This window comes from Fopius arisanus, unplaced genomic scaffold (genome assembly GCF_000806365.1).
Source record: "Fopius arisanus strain USDA-PBARC FA_bdor unplaced genomic scaffold, ASM80636v1 scaffold00007, whole genome shotgun sequence".
Taxonomy (NCBI): domain Eukaryota; kingdom Metazoa; phylum Arthropoda; class Insecta; order Hymenoptera; family Braconidae; genus Fopius; species Fopius arisanus.
In genome coordinates, this window is record NW_011887746.1 from 674,285 (window position 1) to 694,522 (window position 20,238).

Sequence of the window (20,238 nt, forward strand, 5' to 3'; positions counted from 1 at the left end):
TCTCGGTAAATACCATTTTTGTTCCATCGAAGTAACAGCTATCGTGTTCTTTTTCCCAACTCACTTTATACTGACAAAGTTCACTACCTCTGGACAAGTAATATTACATAGCACACTGGATATATGATTTGTAACATCTCCACCAGTTTTGATGGTGTTGGTGTTGGAAAGCCATAGATAGAGAGGTGGAGCCCATGGTCTAACCAAACTTAATTGAATCCCAGTCCGAATGTATAATATGTAGACTGCTTGCATAATGTCCGTACAGTCACCCAGTGGTTGTCAAATAGTTTCGATAACCAAGAGTTGGCATATCAAATCCCAAAATCCAAATGTATTTCGGTGAAACGTAAATTTGAGAACCATCCCTCGAATTAGATATACAATAATGTAAGCAGAGCTCCGTTGTGGTGTAAGGGTTGGGCGGTAAGGTCATGTATATTCATACATTGGCCGTGGACTCCAGCTCCAACCCACACCATTTGCCTCAATCCTCAAACCACTTTTATCTCCTCTGTCTCATTCCTTGTTTCACCCCCCCCCCTGCCGCCCCCCTTCTCTCGCCCTCCCCTCACCCTTCGATCCACCCCTTTCACCCTTTCAAGAAGTCTCATCCTAAACAGGGGGGAGGGAGCATTATGGATTTAACTCTGCATGTACGGAATTATAGTGTAAGGAATCTAGAATTTCCAAAGTCAACTCGATATCCAGTGAGAAAAAAATGGTTTTCCAAGTATCAAATGAAATTCATGAATAGACATAAACACTTGTGGGACTGTCAGTGCTAAATATTGAATTGAATAAATTTGTTTAAAAGAACTAATTGAAATTTTGGAGGCCAATTGAAAATTCACTCGTTCGCGAGAATGCCAATTTAAAATTAGGATTCGTTGGAATATGCCTGGGGGTGCAGTCAATTTAGAAACATATTTGGGAATCTCAATTATTTATTATTTTATAAAAACAAGCGTATTTGGTTGTAAACAAGTACTCTGTGTGCACTCTATATTTTTTTATTTCTGCGAATCTATTTTTGGAATGCCGGGAATGATGTACAAAATTTAGAGGAAGTAAATAAAAATATAAAAAAAAGGGAACTACCGAAAAAATAGTTTAGAAATTCGTAAGCTTATGTAAGCAATTAATTACCTCCTCAAACACATCAATTTTCCCATATACAATTAAACGTAATGCTACTTAAGAGCTTCACATCACACTATTCGGTATCCCTCTAAGTATCGGTAAGAGGATGATTCACGAGGCGTTGCATTAAACCATGATAGAGTGAGAGAGTAAAACCAATGCACATAAATATCGCCTCATACACAAGTCCCCAGTTTATATAGTTTAGCATTCAGCAATCTACCCTTTCTATCGGGTCTAATTTATGTTGAGTACAGTAACGAGTGAACTCAAACTGAAGCCCTTCGTTTTTCTCTTCTCTTTGGTGAGACCATCTCGGCTGGCTAGAAAAGCTCGGTAATGTTTCAAGTGGCTTGTCTGTTGTTAATTTACCAAGTTCCAGAGGAAGAGGGGTCTTGATGGGGGTCTGTCTACCCGCTGCCACGCTCTAGTCGTTTGCGATAAATCGGTCATTATCTGTAGTGTATACTTGGCTTTGGTAGTCAAAGACTATCCTAACCCTGGACTGAAGGTTTTGTTATACATATGTATGGTTTAGTACTTGTACCCCATTACGAATATTCGATCGTGTTTTCTTAAACGGGCATTGTCCGTTAATTAGTTGCTTGAGGGGGTTGTCAGTTGGTGCGCACGCGAGAGGGTCGCCTGTTTGATGGGCTTCTCCAGCGGGTGAACAGAATTAATATTATTCTTCATTTACAAAAGAATAAATAATCATATTCACTACTATAAACATATTTTTTTATGTGTCAATTATATATTTTTTTAATTACAAAACAATAGATAATGGAATGTAGATATATAAAAATATTGTTACAGATTTTATCTGATCAATATTGGAGAACAATTTTTTATAAATCATGCACGGAGGAAAATATTTAGTAAAAATTGCGGAACACTGCTGAAAAATTCCGTGACAGTTCCGTAAAATTTCCTCCAGCTGTATTTTGCGGGGGAATTACGGGAGAGACACGTAATTTTTTTTTAATACTTCTCTCCGTGTTGATAGCAATAACTGTGAATGACGATCAATGATTTCCAATCTAATTATAATGTTTACCGTGCGATTGAAATCAAATGCGGTGATTTTCCCTCAACCAAAATGCACACTATGTTCATTTACCGAAAACAATAGTCTCATTCGTGCATTAGTACCTCAATATCATTAATTATCCAAAAGTAAATCATACACTAGGGAACATTGATCAAAGAGTCATAATACTTTTCAATTTCATTAAAGAACAATGAGAATTTTCCTTCAAATAACCATTGACTCAGTCATTGCAATTATTTCCAGAAGTTGAATGACACTCAACGACATCCTTGAAATTCACTGGATCATTTTCTCCCACACTTTATCCGCAGATAAATGAACTCCAACTAGAAGTGGTTGTAAACACATGACCGAGAGCCTTTCCTCCCACGTGCAGTCCAGTACACCCTTTCAAAGTTGCTCTACTCTAGGGTGGAACATTAATATCGCGAAATGAAGCTCATTTACATATAAATAAGGTGGGCACTGGGGTGATAGAGAGGGTGTGGGATGAGAAAGGTGGAGAAATGGGGTGGCAAGAGAGCAATGGTACTATACCAGAGGATGGGTGGGATCAGGATGAGCTACCTTGGTTATCCCTCTTGACCCCCTCCTCTGGACGTGTTCTCCCCCGTTGATCCTCCCCCCGCGTTGCCACCCGTTTCACCCTTTCCTCCCTTCTGCCCTCTCAGCCATCGCTGCCCTCTTTCCTCGACTAATTACACTTACAGACAAAGCGGCCTCGGCATTAGGGTCTCCCCGGCTCTCTCCACTACCGATAACACCGGTTTGCAATGACCACGTGATAATTGCAACCCCCGCCTTCCCCTCCTCACACCCCACCGATCTCTTGACTCCAGTCTCACCCATTTACCACCACCTTCCGACATTCGTATCATCTCCTGAGGCTTCACCTTCTGCTTCAATGAGAATTATTAGACAATTTGTTCGCCACTTAAATTGCCAATTTCAATTTAAATATTTGCTGTTCTGATTTTATATTTTATCGGCTTTTCATTGATGCCGAAAATTACCTCATTTGCTCCATTCATCCGGTGTAAAATCCAGTGGGAGAGGAGTTCAATGTACTCCCACGTTAACCAATGGGGAAAAAAAAAACAGCACTAAAAATCACAAATTATCAGATTTAGGAATACAGCCATTAGTCTGAGATACGCACGAGTATCGTTTATTAGGGGCCAAACAGATATTAATGTATTTTTCCATGGGAACGAGAAATTTTTACAGTGAGGGAGTCGATGGGGTGGAGGAGGGCGGGATAAAAAAGTGCCAGAGTCAATGCGTTGAACAGAGTGAGATAGAGTTTGGAAAACCAAATCCAATTACTTTTATTCGGGTAAAATGAGTGCAGCTAAGTCATTAATACTAATCAATGGGTCGGAGGTACGAGGCGCGACTGCGCCATGAGAATTACCCATAACTCAAACGGTTAAATTACTTTATTGCAAAAAAAATATGGAAAGAGGGGGTGAGACGGGGGGTAAAAATCGGGTGGATGGAAAAAAACAACAACAATGAAGTAGCTACGAGTTTTTATGGGGGGTAGCACCCTCCCACCCCTCAGGCCACGTCGAGCATTGTTAAAGGCCCTGGGCCGATAAGTAATGTTTATTGTTACATTTCCAACGGCATCGGCCTCTCTCCCAGCCACCCCTTTTTTTTCAACCCCTTTTGTCGCTGCGTTATCCCACTTTCCTCCCACATATTCCTCCCTCTCCGATGGATTCTCGGTCATTTCCCGGTGGATGGGGAAAGAGTCGGGCATTTTTTTTTCACCACCAATCGGCATTGGATTTCGTTTTTCACATTAGTGAGATGACCCGTGGTATATGCGACTGGCAGTCATTTTTTATTCGAACGGGAACGATCGACGATTGCATTTATGGTTACAGACTTGCGGGAATTCTGGGTCTCAATGTGGAAGGGAGCCATTATTTTTCGGGGCATTCGAGAATTTTATTTAATCAGAATTCAATATTTTGTTTAATTTCACACTCGAGGCTCGTCAGTCTAAACTGGAATGATGACACACCTGGAACACACGCATTGAAATCACCCAATGGAATCAAGATGGTTTTAATTGAACGAGACCGGTAGCGCACACAGCGCGCGAAATTTGAATGTGATTCCAACCATTAGCCAAATTCATGTACGGTTGAGAAATTATTGTAGAAAGAAGGAGAAACAATTGGAACTTAATAAATAAAATATCTACTTGATAACTCAGGAATTATAAACGACAGTTGGCATTTACAAGAGAAATATTCACCGAAATGTTATTGTACTCGCTGCATTCTCCAATTGTTCGATCTCTGAAAGACAAACCGAGGAAAAAAAACCATAAAAAAAACTCCCGTACGTTTGTAAGCTAATCCCCTTGGTCCGGGCATTTAATATGCAGTACGCTATATCGCCGGACATCGTTTACGAATTTACGCGGAAAAAATTGAACCGGTTGCATTCTGTGGAGGCGATTTTCGTTTGTTAGCCATTGACCGGGTTTTATCGTTTTTTTCATCCGATCGAGCGTCACTGTTAACAAAGCCCGGACGTTTAGCCACTGCCGTGCACCTCGATAAGAACGTAACCACTCGCCTCCTCCATCTCCCGTGATGATACAGGTATTCTATCTGTTGTTTGAAAAAATAAATAAATAAAAAAAACCGTTCCATCGAATTTCGCGTAATCACATTTCCCATCGGAAAATTTTGTTGCGTACCTCGGATATTGTTGAAACCTCTTTGAACGGGGAAAGACTGAAATTGAGTTATTTCGGGAGAATTTCCATGAATTTATGTGAACACCTTGTAAATTTATCACCCTCACTACCCTTCATATAATTATCACCTGAAACAACCTCGTGAGTTGCCACTTTCCATCATCGATTTATTATAATTAGAACAATTAGAACAATCTTGTGGATTGCAACAGACAGTGGGAGAGCGGAATCTTAAGAAAATTTATATCTCTCTTCCTCCGTTTCGCGGTATCGGAGAATCCATTAATTATTATGAAATTAATGCTTGATCGTCCTGAATCTATTGGTTGAATATTTAATCCTATTAATTTTCATCGTTATTTCAGGAGAGTGACCGAAGTAGTGCTGGCAGTCCAGAGCCAGCGTCAGGAGTGTTCCATGAGCATCAGATGTTGATAGAGAACATGAAGAATTCGAGAAGACGGAGGAGTGCATCACCGGACAATATGTCACATGGGAAACACAGTGCTGAGGCACATCTCAATGGGACCAGTAAGTAAATCTAACGAGTCTCTCAGCTTTAGTGATTTTAAAATGTTTTGAAACTCAGTGGCAGGAATGGTGACGCTGCAAAATCTTCAAAATCTAGCGAATCTTCAAAATCTCCCACAAGTCGCATCACTGGCAGCAGGTCTTCAAGGCATGTCAGCAGGTTTAACCAGCAATCAGCTGATTAACACACCCCTGAATCTAACAGTCAGTGCAGGTAAAAGTCCTTCCTAAACTTCTATTTCAACCGAAGGAGAAATCACTGAACATTTCAGGAGAATTCAATTACTCATTATTCCCCAGCTGGTACAGTATCAACTCCCTCTAGTACAACAGCCGGCTCTCATCTCTTACCCCCAAGTTCAGCTCCAATGGCAACACTACCACAGCTACTTTCGCAACCTCAGCCTGTAGCGATGCCCCAGTTCATCCTCACATCGGGTCAATTGGTCCAAGGAATTCAAGGTGCTCAATTATTAATCCCAACGTCTCAAGGTGAGTTGTTCCACAATAATCTCCAATAATAGCTGGAAAAACAATCGTAACAATAACCCAGAGTGCCCAATAAATACACCAACTGAGTAATTCATAATCAAGCCAAGTCAAATAAACCAATCTGCACAGATGAAAAAAAAAAAAATTATAATCTCGTATTCTGGTGCTCCCTAATAATAGCTCTTACAATCGATTATTACGCAACATTATACAATTGAGTTCGCATTCGATATAATACCACTATCACCGGCCAGCTTGGACCGGAGTTTCCATCCTCCATACTTAGGAGCTTCTCCGCCTCCCCGACCTGCTAAGGCAAAACGGAGGGCAAACTCTGCAACTAATTTCAATGTATAATTAACGTCTCACTACTACACTCTTACCTCTCCCCCAAAACCCTCAGCGATACCTTCCCTCCCATTCTATGTTCTACCTTGTAGGAATCCCCTTTCCCTCCTCATTCCTCTCTCAACGTCCTTGACCAATCCTTCCAATTGCTATGCCCAGCCTTTCGACACGGCATGAGCCAAAAAATTTAAAACGATTACAGCATGAAATCATTAAAATTCATTAGTACACATTCAGCCGATGAATCATTTTAATGACTCACCAATGGGGTTAATGCAGGGTGAATGAGATAATCCGGACAGACGAATGAGTGTCCACAGATCCGTCAGTCTTTCCTCGATTCTGACAATTTGGATGGGGATTTGCTCGTGCTATTATAGATAGATACACAGGGATACTCAAGATCAGTAATCATATTAAGCGGCATGTAGGGGGGTAATCAGATTAGTGAAACTGGAGGTAATCCCGAAACTATTCTAAGTATGATTAGGCAGCTCAGTCCTTCTCTCTGTAACGGCTGGGCCATCTACTTCCCCTTCTCCCTCCATCAGTACTTGGTAGGGCTAGTGTTGCCACCCCCTCGTCCTCCTTGTTCACCTTCTCACTCGGCACTTCCTCATATACACCCAAGATGACGATAATAGTTTGCCAACTACACTGGCCTCTGCACGAGTAACCTGCCCTATGGGTTGCTTAATAATCCCTCTATGAGACTCCAACAGCTTCAAAACCCTTACTCGGATTTCGTACGCTGAAGTAGTACGATATAACATTTAATAGAAATCCTCTGAGGCCCGTGTCATCGTATTAATTTGTTGGTTTGGGTTGTGATTAATGTCGTTTTACTTTATGTTGTTTAGGTATTGCAACGCAAACGATACTCACCATTCCAGTTAGTCACGTGACGAATAATCAAATGGTCAATTTGGCGCTGAGTAATGGACAAGTTGTATCAACGACATTAGCTAATCTACAGTCAATTGCGCAACCTCAAACTATGATGAATACATCGACCAATGGTGAATTATTTTAACGATTATTACTGGTGTAAGAAGTGATGAGCATATGATGAATTTTCCCATGGGCTTTTCAGTGCCAACGAGTCAGAATTTGGCAACGGGATTGGCTTTGAATCCCGCGGCTCTCCCACACCTATTGAGTAACAGTTCTGCAAGTCAGCAGCTACTGAATGCCATGCAACCACAACAGCTTCTTCAAGCCGCACAGGCAGCCCAGGCTCAAGCTGCCCAAGCGGTCCAAGCAGCTCAGGCATCGCAACAACCACTTCTCACCACCTCACCGCAACAGCAACAACATAGCCATCATCGGCATACCTCCCACCTTAACCACTACCAGGTACGATCAAAATGTCACAATATGTCGATGCACCGTCGCGAATTACCACCATCAAATCTCACATTTCCTGTCATTCCCCTGCAATTCTCATCTTCATCTTTCCAAAATTTAACCACATTTTCCGAAATTTTTACCATACCCCGTATCAATTATCCTCTCTTCAGTCTTCAGAGAAACATCACAGAGAACGGCCGGAAGCTTCGTCACCTCTCAATGGTCCTGCTGTTTCGGCGGCCTCTGCTCTCAATAGACTGGCTGCTAGTAATGGAGAGATTACGATTACTACGACACACGGACCAGGAAGTACGGGAGTCAAGGCCTCACCAAGTAGTATGCACAGTCCGAAGGATGACGATGACGATCTACTCAGCGATTCTCCAAGTAATTCAATCAATCTTAGAGAACGTTTTAAATGTAGTTCACAACTATTATTTACCTGTGAATCATTTGCGGTGATGTATTTCGAAAAGATTTCCTCCCAAGAATAATTGAATTTGCCTTCATCGCAACATCCATTCGCGGTACGTAAGGACATTACCGTAACTCGAGGTGTTGTTTATTGCAATTGGACTCGCGGTGGAGTAACGATTGCGTGATACCTCTGTACGGAACACATACTAAATTGACAGATTTACGAGGGAAATCGTGAGCAATGCAAGTTTTCTGATTTTATAACAATGCCGATGGATATTGTAATGGAAATTGAATGATTGAACAAACGTGAGCATCGGTTAATGCTATTAATAAATCGCCAGATCCCTCAATTTTTTTCATGTTTTATGAAAAACATGCGCTCGAATTAACGATTACCGGTTAATCGATTAGTCCTGAATGAAACTTTTTTTTTTCACTTCGTAGATCAACCGACAATCAACGAAGCTACGAATAATGTTGTAGATGGTATCAACCTCGACGAGATTAAAGAATTCGCAAAAGCCTTCAAAATCCGACGATTATCCCTCGGCCTGACGCAAACCCAAGTCGGCCAATCACTCAGCATCACCGAGGGACCGGCTTACAGTCAAAGTGCTATATGCAGGTAAAACCACAGCAATGATCACCTATTTTTCCATAATTCAAACAACTATAATTATGATATCTTGTGATAAAAGTAGAATTCTCGTATAAATATCAGAGTTTAGTGTGCCAGGTCACTGGAAATGGCATGGAAATTGAAATTAGTCATGACGAAGATACTAATGAAGCGAATAATCAACTGAAAAGTTAACTGAAAAAAAAAAAACCAAATGAACATCGGGAATAGGAATCAAAGTTCAGGATTAATATATTAACGCCATTGTACGCCAAAGCAGGGTTTGATTAAATTAAATTGCATAGAGGAGTTGCAATAGCGCAAATTTTATTGAGTATTTGCGCAATATTTGATGAACATTTTTTTTTTCTTCATTATTCATTGAGAATTCTGGTAAAAAATCAATTCCTACTCTGGCAACATTGGTTATCGCAATAGCGACAAGCAATTAGTATTATTATTCGTTGATAATTCGACTAACTTAAGCATTGGTGATTGTTCCCCAGTGCCCTGGCTACCCAGATGTACGCCTCGCAGATTGCCTCTCAGCAGCAAGCTATGTACGTTCACCCCTCATGCTACTTAATTTACCTACCAGTTTTTAAAGGGATAAAAAATCGAGGTTTTTGTTAAATCGATTTTATTCAGTCGAATTCTGCAGTTATATCCAGATCATTAACATTCCCAGTACAAATTATACATGATACATAATTTTTAGACTTTCAACTAATCTTGCATTAAGTGAGGGAAATGATTTGGGTATAGCTGCAGTACAGTTTCCTTCTTTATTTCTGAACAAAACTTCGAGGTTAAAAATATTTGATACTCGAAGAAGGAGCACTTTTTCGATAATAAAATTAACAAGTCCTGGGTTTTCATTAAAAACAGCCATTCTATTTTTGGTATTACATTAATTCTATATTATCTATCACTATTCTCTCTACTATCTTGTTATTCATATATATTATATATTTATCATCGAGCCAGGGCATTGGCAAGCTTGGGCATGGTGTCGCCAACTCGTGGTCCGACACAATTGTCAAATCTATTGAATAATTCAATGAATAATTGAAAGATCATTTCTCACAGATATTTTGTCTCGAACTCGGTGTTCACCGGTAATATTTTTATTTAAAGTGAAGTTTTATATTGTTGGCAACATCATACACGGCATCACCAAGAAGAAAAATGAAAAAAAAAACCTACACGCATGCACGCATTGTCAATGTCCTGTTATACTTCTCGTTTTACACCCATACTGAAAAATGCATGCTCGTTAGTGCTCCTTTGTTAGTCGATGGCCTTGAATTCATTCTTGGCACACGATGGAAAATCAATGCTGTCCCAATTCAACGTTTCAGATTTTCTCATTAATTATGTTTAAGTTGGATAATCGAATGAACGTTGATGGGTCTTTTGTTAAATGAACGATGAAATGTAATATTGGCTTTTGGTTCAGGTTTGAAAAGCTGGATATCACCCCAAAGAGTGCACAGAAAATCAAGCCAGTTCTTGCGAGGTGGATGAAAGAGGCTGAAGAGAGGTGAGTCAGATAAATCATTCTTTTCAATTATCACACGAGGAGAAAAATACTGGAAAAAGTACGTGGTAGCACTGTCGAAAAAACTTGAATTTCATGTCACTTTCGGTACAAATGGATATCACAACAATATTATTTCCATTGTATAAATTCTAATTATGGTCAATTTGCTATGATATTCCAAGTTGTGAGATAATTTCATTATGCCGGGGTATAAAATACCCATAAGTGCTTTAAATTTCAGCAACAGCGTTAATTTTCCATCTCCGGGGATATAATTACTGCCATTACGGTGCTAGTTTTCACTGCACCTAGAGAACTCTAACCATATTCGAGCGCTATCGGTAATATTAAACCACGTGGAGCAAAAATTATTGTACCCCAATAGAATGTAACAATAAATAATTAATAGAAAATATCAGATAGTGATGAAAGCATTTTTGAATACCTGTAGCCCAAATTTGTATAACGTAGTGGGGGAATGGAGAACGGCCAACGATTTGCAAAATAAAGTGATAATTTCATTACGAAGGGGTTTGAAATAAGTGTCAGTACTTTAGTCACCCATTTATCTAGTGAATCGTCTTAGAAATTCAATGCCGTTGGAATTAGAACGATTACGTTCGTCACCATTACGTGCCTATTTACGTACTTCTTCCTGTATTTTTCTCTCCGTTAAAATAAACGAGATATGAACCATCCATGCGCTTATCTTTATCAAAATTATCTCAATTTTGAAATTCCGTAAAACTAGTGCTGATAAAAATAAACAAATAATCGATATTAATTACCGTTCGACATAATCCATAATCCCGTACTTTACCGCTAATTTTGAGGTCAAACGATTAGTCCACGCAGTCATGCAACAGGATCTCCCAGCCTCTCTCCCTCTCATTTCCACCTACCAAACACATCCGCAAATAACCCTATAACATTTTCTGCGTACGACCACGTGCGTGCTAATTGGTAATTCACTAATTGAATTTACCTGATTAATTGCGTATTCGCGCCAAATGAATCCGCGGAATGTTAATTAGCGTAAGAAAGAAATTAGCTAGAAGAGAGGAAAAAAAAACGAGTGAAGACACTGGGAGAGTTGGAGAAATAAAAAGACGAGAATCATTATGGGGTGATCACGATCCCAGGGTTGGTTATGGCTTTTAACCGTGGATATTGCTACAAAAGCAGGGACGAGGGGGGGAGAGGGGAGGCTTTGGGTTCAAGAGAGGTGTTGGAGGTTTTCGTGTTCAGCTTCAAGGTATTGCGCTGGTGGTGTTGGTATATTCCCAATACCGTACATTCTCACAAGTCCATTCTTCCTCCCTCGACCCTCCACTCCTCTCTATGTACAGCTGCGATGCCGCATATTCGTACCTCTTGCATTTCCAGTCACGCTGCTTTATTATTTCTTTATTTGTTCGTCATGCCGATCTAATAAATCATGAGGATTAATTGTGGGATTGCTTTTTTATCAATGAATAATATCGAAATTCTTCATTAGTGATTACCTCAAGTACTCCAAAGAATAGTACGACAAATGAATTTTTATGTTACATAGAAATATTTATATTGAATCAATTATATTGACTGTAAGTCAAACAATCGCAGAAGAAAGAGCCAGAATTTGAGTGAGAGTAGTGTGTTTGATTACAGGTACAAAACCGGGGCCAATAACCTGACGGACTTCATTGGCGTTGAACCGAGTAAAAAACGAAAACGACGCACATCTTTTACACCCCAGGCTTTGGAACTTCTGAACTCACATTTTGATAAGAATACGCATCCTACGGGTGAGTATTGACATGATAATGAGTGAAGAGTACAATTTCTAATGTAATTGCGATAATTACTGGAATAATTGCATGACTTGATTTCAGGTAATGAGATAACGTCGTTAGCACAGCAGCTCGGATATGAGAGAGAAGTCATAAGAATCTGGTTCTGCAATAAGCGACAAGCCCTGAAGAACACAGTCCGAATGATGTCGAAAACAGTGGGCTGAATTCATTCCGATCATCAAATGAGATTCAAACATAAACTCCTCATCTAGACTGGAATTATTTTTCAAATAGACATCACGTTCTCGATAATTAGAGAGGATATAGCATGAAGCAGTTTTGGAAATTCATACCCACACCAATAACCATTGATATTTCTGCAAATCGAGGCTGTGTCATTAAAAATAACTGACATTATGTGTCGGAACAATTCCATCACTTCTTTACATTCTGAGATTGCCTGACGGAAAACCCCGAGAGAACCATTGAAAAAAAAAAATGTAATAATAAAATTCTACGAGAATTGTGATTGTAACGTATACGGCGTGTATTATGTGTAAATAATTATTGTTTACTGTCTTAAAGACTTGTGATTCATATGATAGACGTAGTAAACAGGTGAATAATAATGCGGAGGGCAGCGGATGATAATCGTTGATGTTTCCTCGATTTGTTCCTCGAACTGTTAATCGACAGTGAACATTAATGATCATAATTGACATTAAAAAACAGACAGAATAATGAACATTGTCAGAACAAAATACACTAATTCAATGATGAAATAATCCAGCTATTCAATTAAACCAACAATGTTTACGTCCGGCTAATTTGTTCGTCCGATTGACCGTCGTGTCGCCAGGCTCAAAGACTCTCTAGAATTACGCCAACATAACAAAAAAGATATTTAAGTATTCTGAATTGATTAAAGGAGAATGCAGAACTATAGTTAAGATAAAGCGCAATAACTTCTGTGAAAGTAATAACTACTTATTATAGTAATTATTTCCTTTAATGCACGGTCTGAACAAGTTTGTCATTTTAAGAACAAAAAAAAAAAACAAAGACAATTTTAAGTAATACTATTCATATTTCTGCGATGCTAGTCCGCAATACTCTGCCATAATTCAAAGTATACGATTATAATTTTATTTGTTTCATCACATTGTTTCATTTCACATTTTTCTTTTTCCTCTTTTTTTTTTTGGTTGGTTAAATTGTGAAAATTCAAGTCTGAATTTGGAATGTTTTATGCTGACGCGTTTTTGTTCTTTTTGGCGGATTTAAGTATATTGTTTTTACTCAGTATGAAAGAAGGACAAGATGATATCTACATGATATAGAACACAGTCTGATAAAAACAAATATGGTACTCCTACAATTGTGCTACGTGTTAATTAATGTAATGATGCCGAACAAAATAGATCCCACTTTAATTTTAATCATAAACATTTTCTTTATTATTGAGAATATGGAGATTTTTGTACATACATTATGGAATAATTAAAATAGTAGGCATTGTAATATTAAAGTACCTTTAATATATAAATATATAAATATGAAATATAAATATAAAGTCTATATTATAGCTATCAAATAGCTAGGAGAACAACACAAGACATGGAAATATTAAAGTACCATAAAATATGATTAATATGAGGAATTAAGAACGCATGTGCAGGTATTTAAGATTCATATTTAGAAAGCAAAATGAAAGAGAGATGAGTTTTGATTACCGTAGTTGTATTATAAAATGGTGGAAACACAAATGGATGGAGAGTTGATGAATTCCGAAATTCAAAATTATAGTCTCGGCTGAAAAAAATAAAAATGGAGTATCTTATCTTTTTCATAAAGAAGCGGCGAAAATTGAGAGAAAAAAAAGTTTGTACAAAGATATTCCGGTTATTAAATTTTGTTATGAAAAAAATGTGAGGGAGTGGAAAAATTGCAAGGCAACAAAAAAAAATGTAGAATGAAGAAACATGTGTATTTTCTTCGGAAAACTGAAAATTAATATCTTGTAGCTATTATTATAAGGATATTAACACGAGTATTAAAAAGAAAGAAAACAAACTAAATTTGTCAAATTTTATTCAATGATTGTCATCTTTTTATAATTTTTCATAATTTCATGTTGTCATCGTTTCGTAGAGAAGTGACAGTAACACCGGCTAATAATTCGTAAAAATTTTCAAAAAAAAATTGAAATTATCTATTCAATCGTTGTAAATACCTAGCAATCTGAAAGAAATGAATAAACTGTTGGAATAAACAATGAATACAGTCCATTAAGAAATTTCGCTCAATTATTTACTCAATTATTTTCAACCTGAAAAAAAAACTGGAATCATTGACGGTTGAAAATATTAGACGCTATTCCTTCATAGTATGATCACTATTCCCTACGAGTTCGAAATCGGTTTTCGGATCAATTAGGGTGACTTTTTTTATTGCACCTGTCATTTCGATTATTGCATATCCAATTATACCTGCAGCAAAAATTATCAAGAGAATATAGAGTTTTGTACTTGTACAGAGGTAGGGGCTGTAGGCGTAGGCTACGACAGAACCTGTTGCTTCCCACAATCGAAAATTTGAATAGGCAGCTTCCTCCATTCCGGGAAACAGAATTCCGCTCAGAGCTGTAATAAAATCCAACAAACATCCTCCTATATTCAAAGACCAAGGAGTTTTTTATTCCTTTCAATTTCAATCAGTCTAAACACCTCTTGAATTCTTCTGTCACCCTGTTAAAACTTGAAGAAAATTGAACAAAAATCCGAAGCGCATTTCGTTAAAATTTGATTCAAATGGCATTTTTATAACAGGATAACAGAAGATGTGAGGAGTTACCCGGTGTATATCGCCATTTTATGGGCGGCCTTTCTACCAATTAAAATGGCGGAAAAATAAGGTGACCCCTCAATTCAATTATATTACGATTGACTTTCACCGGTAAAGCGCAAATTATCCGTAAACATGTGCAACCGCGCACCTTTGGCAGTTGATAATTAACCCAGCAAATTACCACGAGCTGGTAGAATCAATATCAATCATAGATAAATTATCAGTTGCAGAGAACTCGATCGGCAATTTGACGGCAGCCGTAAGGTTGAGAGTGACTAATTGAGTTTTTTTTTTCAAAATCCAATTTTCCTCTCAACCATCAATCATGCAAATGGGAATATTCAATGCACATAATGAAGAGATTAAAAAATATTCACATACCATTAACTTGCACTAGCCAGATTGCATCGCAAACACCCCAGAGACCGGACATAAGGAAGAATATAATCCCCTGTTCAGGAGTTGGTCTCCAAAATAAAAGAGCTATGATAATAGCTAAATGCAGAATAAATGCGAAAATAACAACAGGTATTCTTCCGGTTAATTTAACTACTGAACCAGTGGCTAGAGCTGCTATTGCATTGGCTACACCGTAGCAAATCATAACGTAACCGATGTTACTAATCCCCCAGGCACAGGATACGAATGACTAGAAAATAAATAATTATGTACACTAATTAATGCCGTTAGTATCGAAATTCAAAGCGATTTCACGATCAAGGCATATTTTTCATTGATCAATGACATGCCCATAAAGTTAGTCAAGTTTTCTCGAAGATCAAACAGATTAAACACGACTACCGCGGGCGTAGCGCGCACTTGCGCTAATTGCATAATTATATGCTTTAAGATATGCATTTTGTACAGAAAAACTCACAGCATTATAATCGGCAAATAGAAAGGCTTGTTCTGCACCAATAAACATGGTAATGGGTAGTATTAGCAGTTGACGTCTTTCGCGCAATAATTTTAAAGTAACAGCCAACAATTTAAATCCCGATTGACCAGTTGCAGATCCTCTTCTCCCCCTGTCATATCTGGAATCGTAGAAATATAATTAATCAGTCTTTCAAAATTCCGGCAAAAGTCAAACAAAAAATGTATTTACCTCGACAGAGAATCGACTCCAAAAGCGACAATCACAGATGCTAGAATCATACAGCCGAGATAAATTCCTGATAATAAATGGATTTTTTCGACGGGCGGTACCGCCAAATTCGGGTTATCTATTGCTTTGCTATTGCAAAAATTTGCACCGCAGGTTTCGGAGACTATCGTGCTATTGAGAGCGACAATGTTGCTCTCCTCTGAATTCGTTTCCATTCCGTAAGACAAAACTAAAACATAATTTTTATCAAGTCAAGTGCTCCAGTTATTGAATAATAATATATTCACATCGACAATTTTTTCGAAACATTTTTTTCTAAAATTTTTCAATAATCAATCTATCTCCATTGAATGCCCCTCACAGCGCTCCAAACGTGACTTTGATTTTTCTAAAAAAAATTTTTTTTTATTTTTAAAGTATCAATTTTGGGGGGCTGTGGAGTGGATAGGAACTGAGATAAAAGAAAATAGCGATTATCCCGTTTCCTATGCGTCGTATCAAAAATAATGAATTCTAGTACCTCCTGATAATCACATAATCACCTGCAGAGGAGATGAGATTACCCCAGACCTGTGCCATCTGATAGAACATGAAAAATAATCCGAAGAACCTCGTGACAATGACATCTGCACCTAGTTCAGATATTGTTGCATAAGCCTCACTAACAACAGTCAAATATGTGCATTTGGCACACCAAAGAGGACCGCCACCCAAACCCACAGCTAATCCTGCCGGAATCATAGTGTAAAATCGTGGATAGAATTGAGCCGCCATAAAGGGCATGTACGCTATAAATGAAAGTGCTATTGTCCATTTACACCCCAACCAACTGAAAATGCAACAAGAAGAAACATCATCAATGCGTCTTTTGCATTTCTATGCAATCAGTGATTTGCAGATGACAGTAGAACATTAATGCATCTTTCCAATAAAGATGGAATAAAAAAGTAAAAACGATATACGAGGAATAGTAATGCAATTACCTTATGATCAAAACAGGTAAAAAGACATTACTAAAAATAAGACTTCCGTAGATAGCAGCTAGGGTAGATGTTCCGAGGGAGTCATCGGCATTAATGGAACTCTGAAGATTACTGGCCCCCATGAATGCTGTGAAGTGGATCATAAATGCAATACCAATTATCAATATGTTCTTAAGTATTCTCCATCTTTCAGATTTTTGGAAGACTCTTCGTGGATCGGATACGGTGATAGTCGTCATTCTGTCAAAGAACATGAAAAATATTACCTGTGGTGGTTAACTATTTGTTAACTACGCTATCATGTAAAATGTAAAAATAAAATTCGTAAAAATCTGCTCTTTAGACTAGTGTGCAGAAGCTGAAAGCGATTTTCCAAGAAAATCTCATAGACAACTTCACACACTGCATCTGCATTTGTGGTCAGATCAACGCGACCGGTAGTGCAACTTTTATAGAAGGGGCAATTCAGCAATATGTGACCTTGGGAATCTATCATATGCAATGCCTTTCACACTAGTTCATGTGGAATTCAGTACCACCTATATATATAGATAAACAAACCGAATTCATATTTAATACCAAATTTCGGTCATATCTTCGAAATCAATTTTCCGAAGCTATTCATGAATAGTAGATCAGTTTGCATTCTATTACTTACTCTTTAATTTGATGAGGAATAAAGTTCCGAGAAAATTTGCAGTAATTGCGTTGCGACGTTTAATTCAATTACAATTGACATCCAAGTATCAAAAATTCAAATTACTGCTGAGCGTATTGCCGTTTACTCATACGTCTGCATTTATTTATAAAAAATATATCACACTGATATGAGTAAAAACACCATTGGGAAATTCACAAGTACATCCTTCCCGAGTATTTTGAATATTGCGAGATATATGTATGGCTGGAGTGGATATGGTACACGTGAAAGAGAAAAAACGTAACTGAGGTGTGTACCTAAATCCTATGTACGTTCGAATTTCCCCACCGTTGAGATTTAGATATGCGATCGATAATCCTGATAACACATGGATCATGGAGTGAGGATTAAAAAATCGTAAATATCCAATATAAAAATTTGAATTAATACAAAGAGAATGTCAATCCTGGAAAAAAAGGGTACACGGGTTAAAAAAAAATTGTAACAATTTAAACAAACATTCCGCCTGTCTCCTCGGAAGCTGTTTATCACAGAAACTTCAAGCGTTTAATACATTATCTTCAATAATTCTTCAATAATCTAACAATCTCATATTTCATTTCCTGGGATCTTACCAGGGGCCCTCCCCCTCACAGTGATAATTTCGGACTTGAATCTTGCATTTTTTCTCATGAACAAAGAGACTCCCAGAGTGACTGTACCCGGTTCCACAGGTTTTACAAACATACGGTTTTTCTCCAGTATGAGTGAACCGGTGCTCTTTGAGGTACTTGAGTCTCTTGAAGCTCTTGCCACAGGTTTTACAGTGGTAATTAGCTTCACCAGTGTGCGTCGTGATGTGCGCTTTAAGAGTGCAGGACTTAGCGAATGCAGCAGAACAGAAATGACACACGAAGGGCCTCACGCCCGTGTGGGTTCTCTCATGGTTAATGCAGTTGGACCTGGACGCGAATCCTCGATTGCAGAAATTGCAGACGTAGGGCTTGTCCCCAGTGTGTGTTCTCATATGGAACGTTAGCCCTGTCTTCTGCCTGAATGTCTTGCTGCAGATGTGACAGAGGAATCTCTTGAAATCAGACTTCTTAGGGACATTCTTCTCCTCGTGGGTCCTCTGGTGCCTCTGGAGTTTCAATTCCGTGGGAAATATTTTGCTACAGTCCGAGCACTTGTGCTGTTTTCGTGGAGAGGGCTGGAGAGGTTCCAGAGGTTCTGAAACAGGAGAGGGAGAGACATACTGAGGTTTTTTAGATACATGTGGAGATTTTTTCGCGGAAGGCTCCGCAGATGGAGGAATATTTCCAAGTTTAATAGAAGAATTTTCGGGTGCTTCTGCTGTGAAAGACTTCGGTTGCTTATCAGTGCAGAGAGGAGATTCAGCGTGTACTTTTTTATTCAGAGAGCTACTAAGGTATTCCCTGAGCTTCTGATCAGCCTTCTGACACTGTTCCCACAGACTATGAGCTACGTGTAGTTTCAGAAGGCACTTGGAACAAATTCTTTGAGGAAATCCATCGGTTTCAGACACCTGGATATCAGAAATAACAGAAATCAGTAAATGTTTTATCACCATTTTTTTCATTCACTGACCTCAATGCCTCCATGGATCTTCAATATCCTCCAATATTCAATTGCTCCCTCCTTTATTCCTTCATTTTCACCTCGAAAAATTGGTTCATTCGCTTTACCCACACTTAAACACGCTCTGCAGGCATTATTTATATCATGGAATTGCTCCATAATTCTTTTTATTTATACAATCTCTGCTAGCTGTTCGTAAGCAGTTCTGTGTAATAAAGTAATCAATATTAATTACAAGGCCTTAATGTTCATATATTATCGCAAAAATAATTACCAGTCTTTACTGTGGTCCCAGTAATCTGAGATATTACTAGCATCCTATTTTATATTATTTTTTTCTTGTCTTGTCTTGTCTTGTCTTGTCTTGATTTAAAGACAACCCCATGTCATGGCGGCCGCCTAAACAGCTGATTCCATTGATTAGTTCACGCGCCACCGCTATGAAAGATTATAGGGGAGATTGCTAACGCCAATGGCGAGGCTTGTGAATCAAACAGGTCGCGAGGGCAAGAGTGTCGGTAATTTTCGGAGGGCGTGGGTATAGATAAGGCAGAGCGCGAGCCGGAGAGTGTCGATAATTCGGAAAGACCAGCAAACGCGAGTGTCGATAATTCGAGGAAATCGTGACGAAAGAAAACATCCCATATCGAGCGGAGTGGGGGTATGATAAAGAAACCATCGATGAACGGAATGAACAAAATGAATTCACTTTTGTAAATTCGAAAAATTGTTTAACAAATTGCGGAAAAAATGTCTCGTGAATATATACTCAAACGATTGCGAATCAACTGAAACGTCGGGATTTACTGGTCCCTCGGAACGTTTTTTTTTCAACGGTTCTATTTTTGTCAAAAAATTCAATAATTATTAAAAAAAAAATTTTCAATTTATAAAAATGCGAGTGCATCGAATCTTTCCGGGAACACTCGCGAAAAATGTAAAAATTGTGTTCACGGGCCAGTAATTTATTATTTTTTATTTTAATTTTTTTTATTTTATTGGAGAGTTAATTGAATAATTGAAAATTGTTTGTAATGTAAGCATTGAAAATATCAAGAATCAGGAAT

At 38.3% G+C, this 20,238-nt stretch overlaps 3 protein-coding genes across 6 annotated transcripts in view; 1 reads left to right on the forward strand and 2 right to left on the reverse strand.

The window, feature by feature from the left end:
* The window catches only part of pdm3 (pou domain motif 3), an 82,338-nt gene extending 68,346 nt beyond the window's left edge, over positions 1-13,992 (forward strand). Inside the window, exons 3-13 of one of the 4 annotated variants that reach the window (XM_011316426.1) lie at positions 5,282-5,447; positions 5,506-5,661; positions 5,748-5,939; positions 7,148-7,306; positions 7,381-7,643; positions 7,808-8,024; positions 8,502-8,682; positions 9,183-9,236; positions 10,136-10,219; positions 11,855-12,006; positions 12,094-13,992. In XM_011316426.1, the coding sequence (XP_011314728.1) occupies positions 5,282-5,447; positions 5,506-5,661; positions 5,748-5,939; positions 7,148-7,306; positions 7,381-7,643; positions 7,808-8,024; positions 8,502-8,682; positions 9,183-9,236; positions 10,136-10,219; positions 11,855-12,006; positions 12,094-12,218 (1,749 nt within the window). In that variant the 3' untranslated portion in view covers positions 12,219-13,992. The remainder of the gene's footprint in view (positions 1-5,281; positions 5,448-5,505; positions 5,662-5,747; positions 5,940-7,147; positions 7,307-7,380; positions 7,644-7,807; positions 8,025-8,501; positions 8,683-9,182; positions 9,237-10,135; positions 10,220-11,854; positions 12,007-12,093) is intronic. The other 3 variants (XM_011316427.1, XM_011316428.1, XM_011316429.1) reach the window with 3 other exon arrangements.
* A 76-nt stretch (positions 13,993-14,068) lies between these two features.
* Positions 14,069-17,864, reverse strand: LOC105273793 (UNC93-like protein). Its single transcript, XM_011316425.1, has 7 exons — positions 17,591-17,864; positions 16,933-17,172; positions 16,492-16,778; positions 15,950-16,178; positions 15,719-15,878; positions 15,223-15,490; positions 14,069-14,636 (listed from the first exon to the last, which is right to left on the reverse strand). The coding sequence occupies exons 2-7, from the start codon at positions 17,169-17,171 to the stop codon at positions 14,368-14,370; spliced, it is 1,452 nt and encodes a 483-aa protein (XP_011314727.1). The 5' UTR covers position 17,172; positions 17,591-17,864; the 3' UTR covers positions 14,069-14,367.
* Positions 17,865-18,096: 232 nt separating this feature from the next.
* LOC105273792 (endothelial zinc finger protein induced by tumor necrosis factor alpha) lies at positions 18,097-19,564 on the reverse strand. The gene is made up of 3 exons (XM_011316423.1): positions 19,446-19,564; positions 19,181-19,376; positions 18,097-19,118 (listed from the first exon to the last, which is right to left on the reverse strand). Exons 2-3 carry the CDS (start codon positions 19,328-19,330, stop codon positions 18,204-18,206), a joined length of 1,065 nt encoding a protein of 354 aa, XP_011314725.1. The 5' UTR covers positions 19,331-19,376; positions 19,446-19,564; the 3' UTR covers positions 18,097-18,203.
* Between the last annotated feature and the right edge of the window lie 674 nt (positions 19,565-20,238).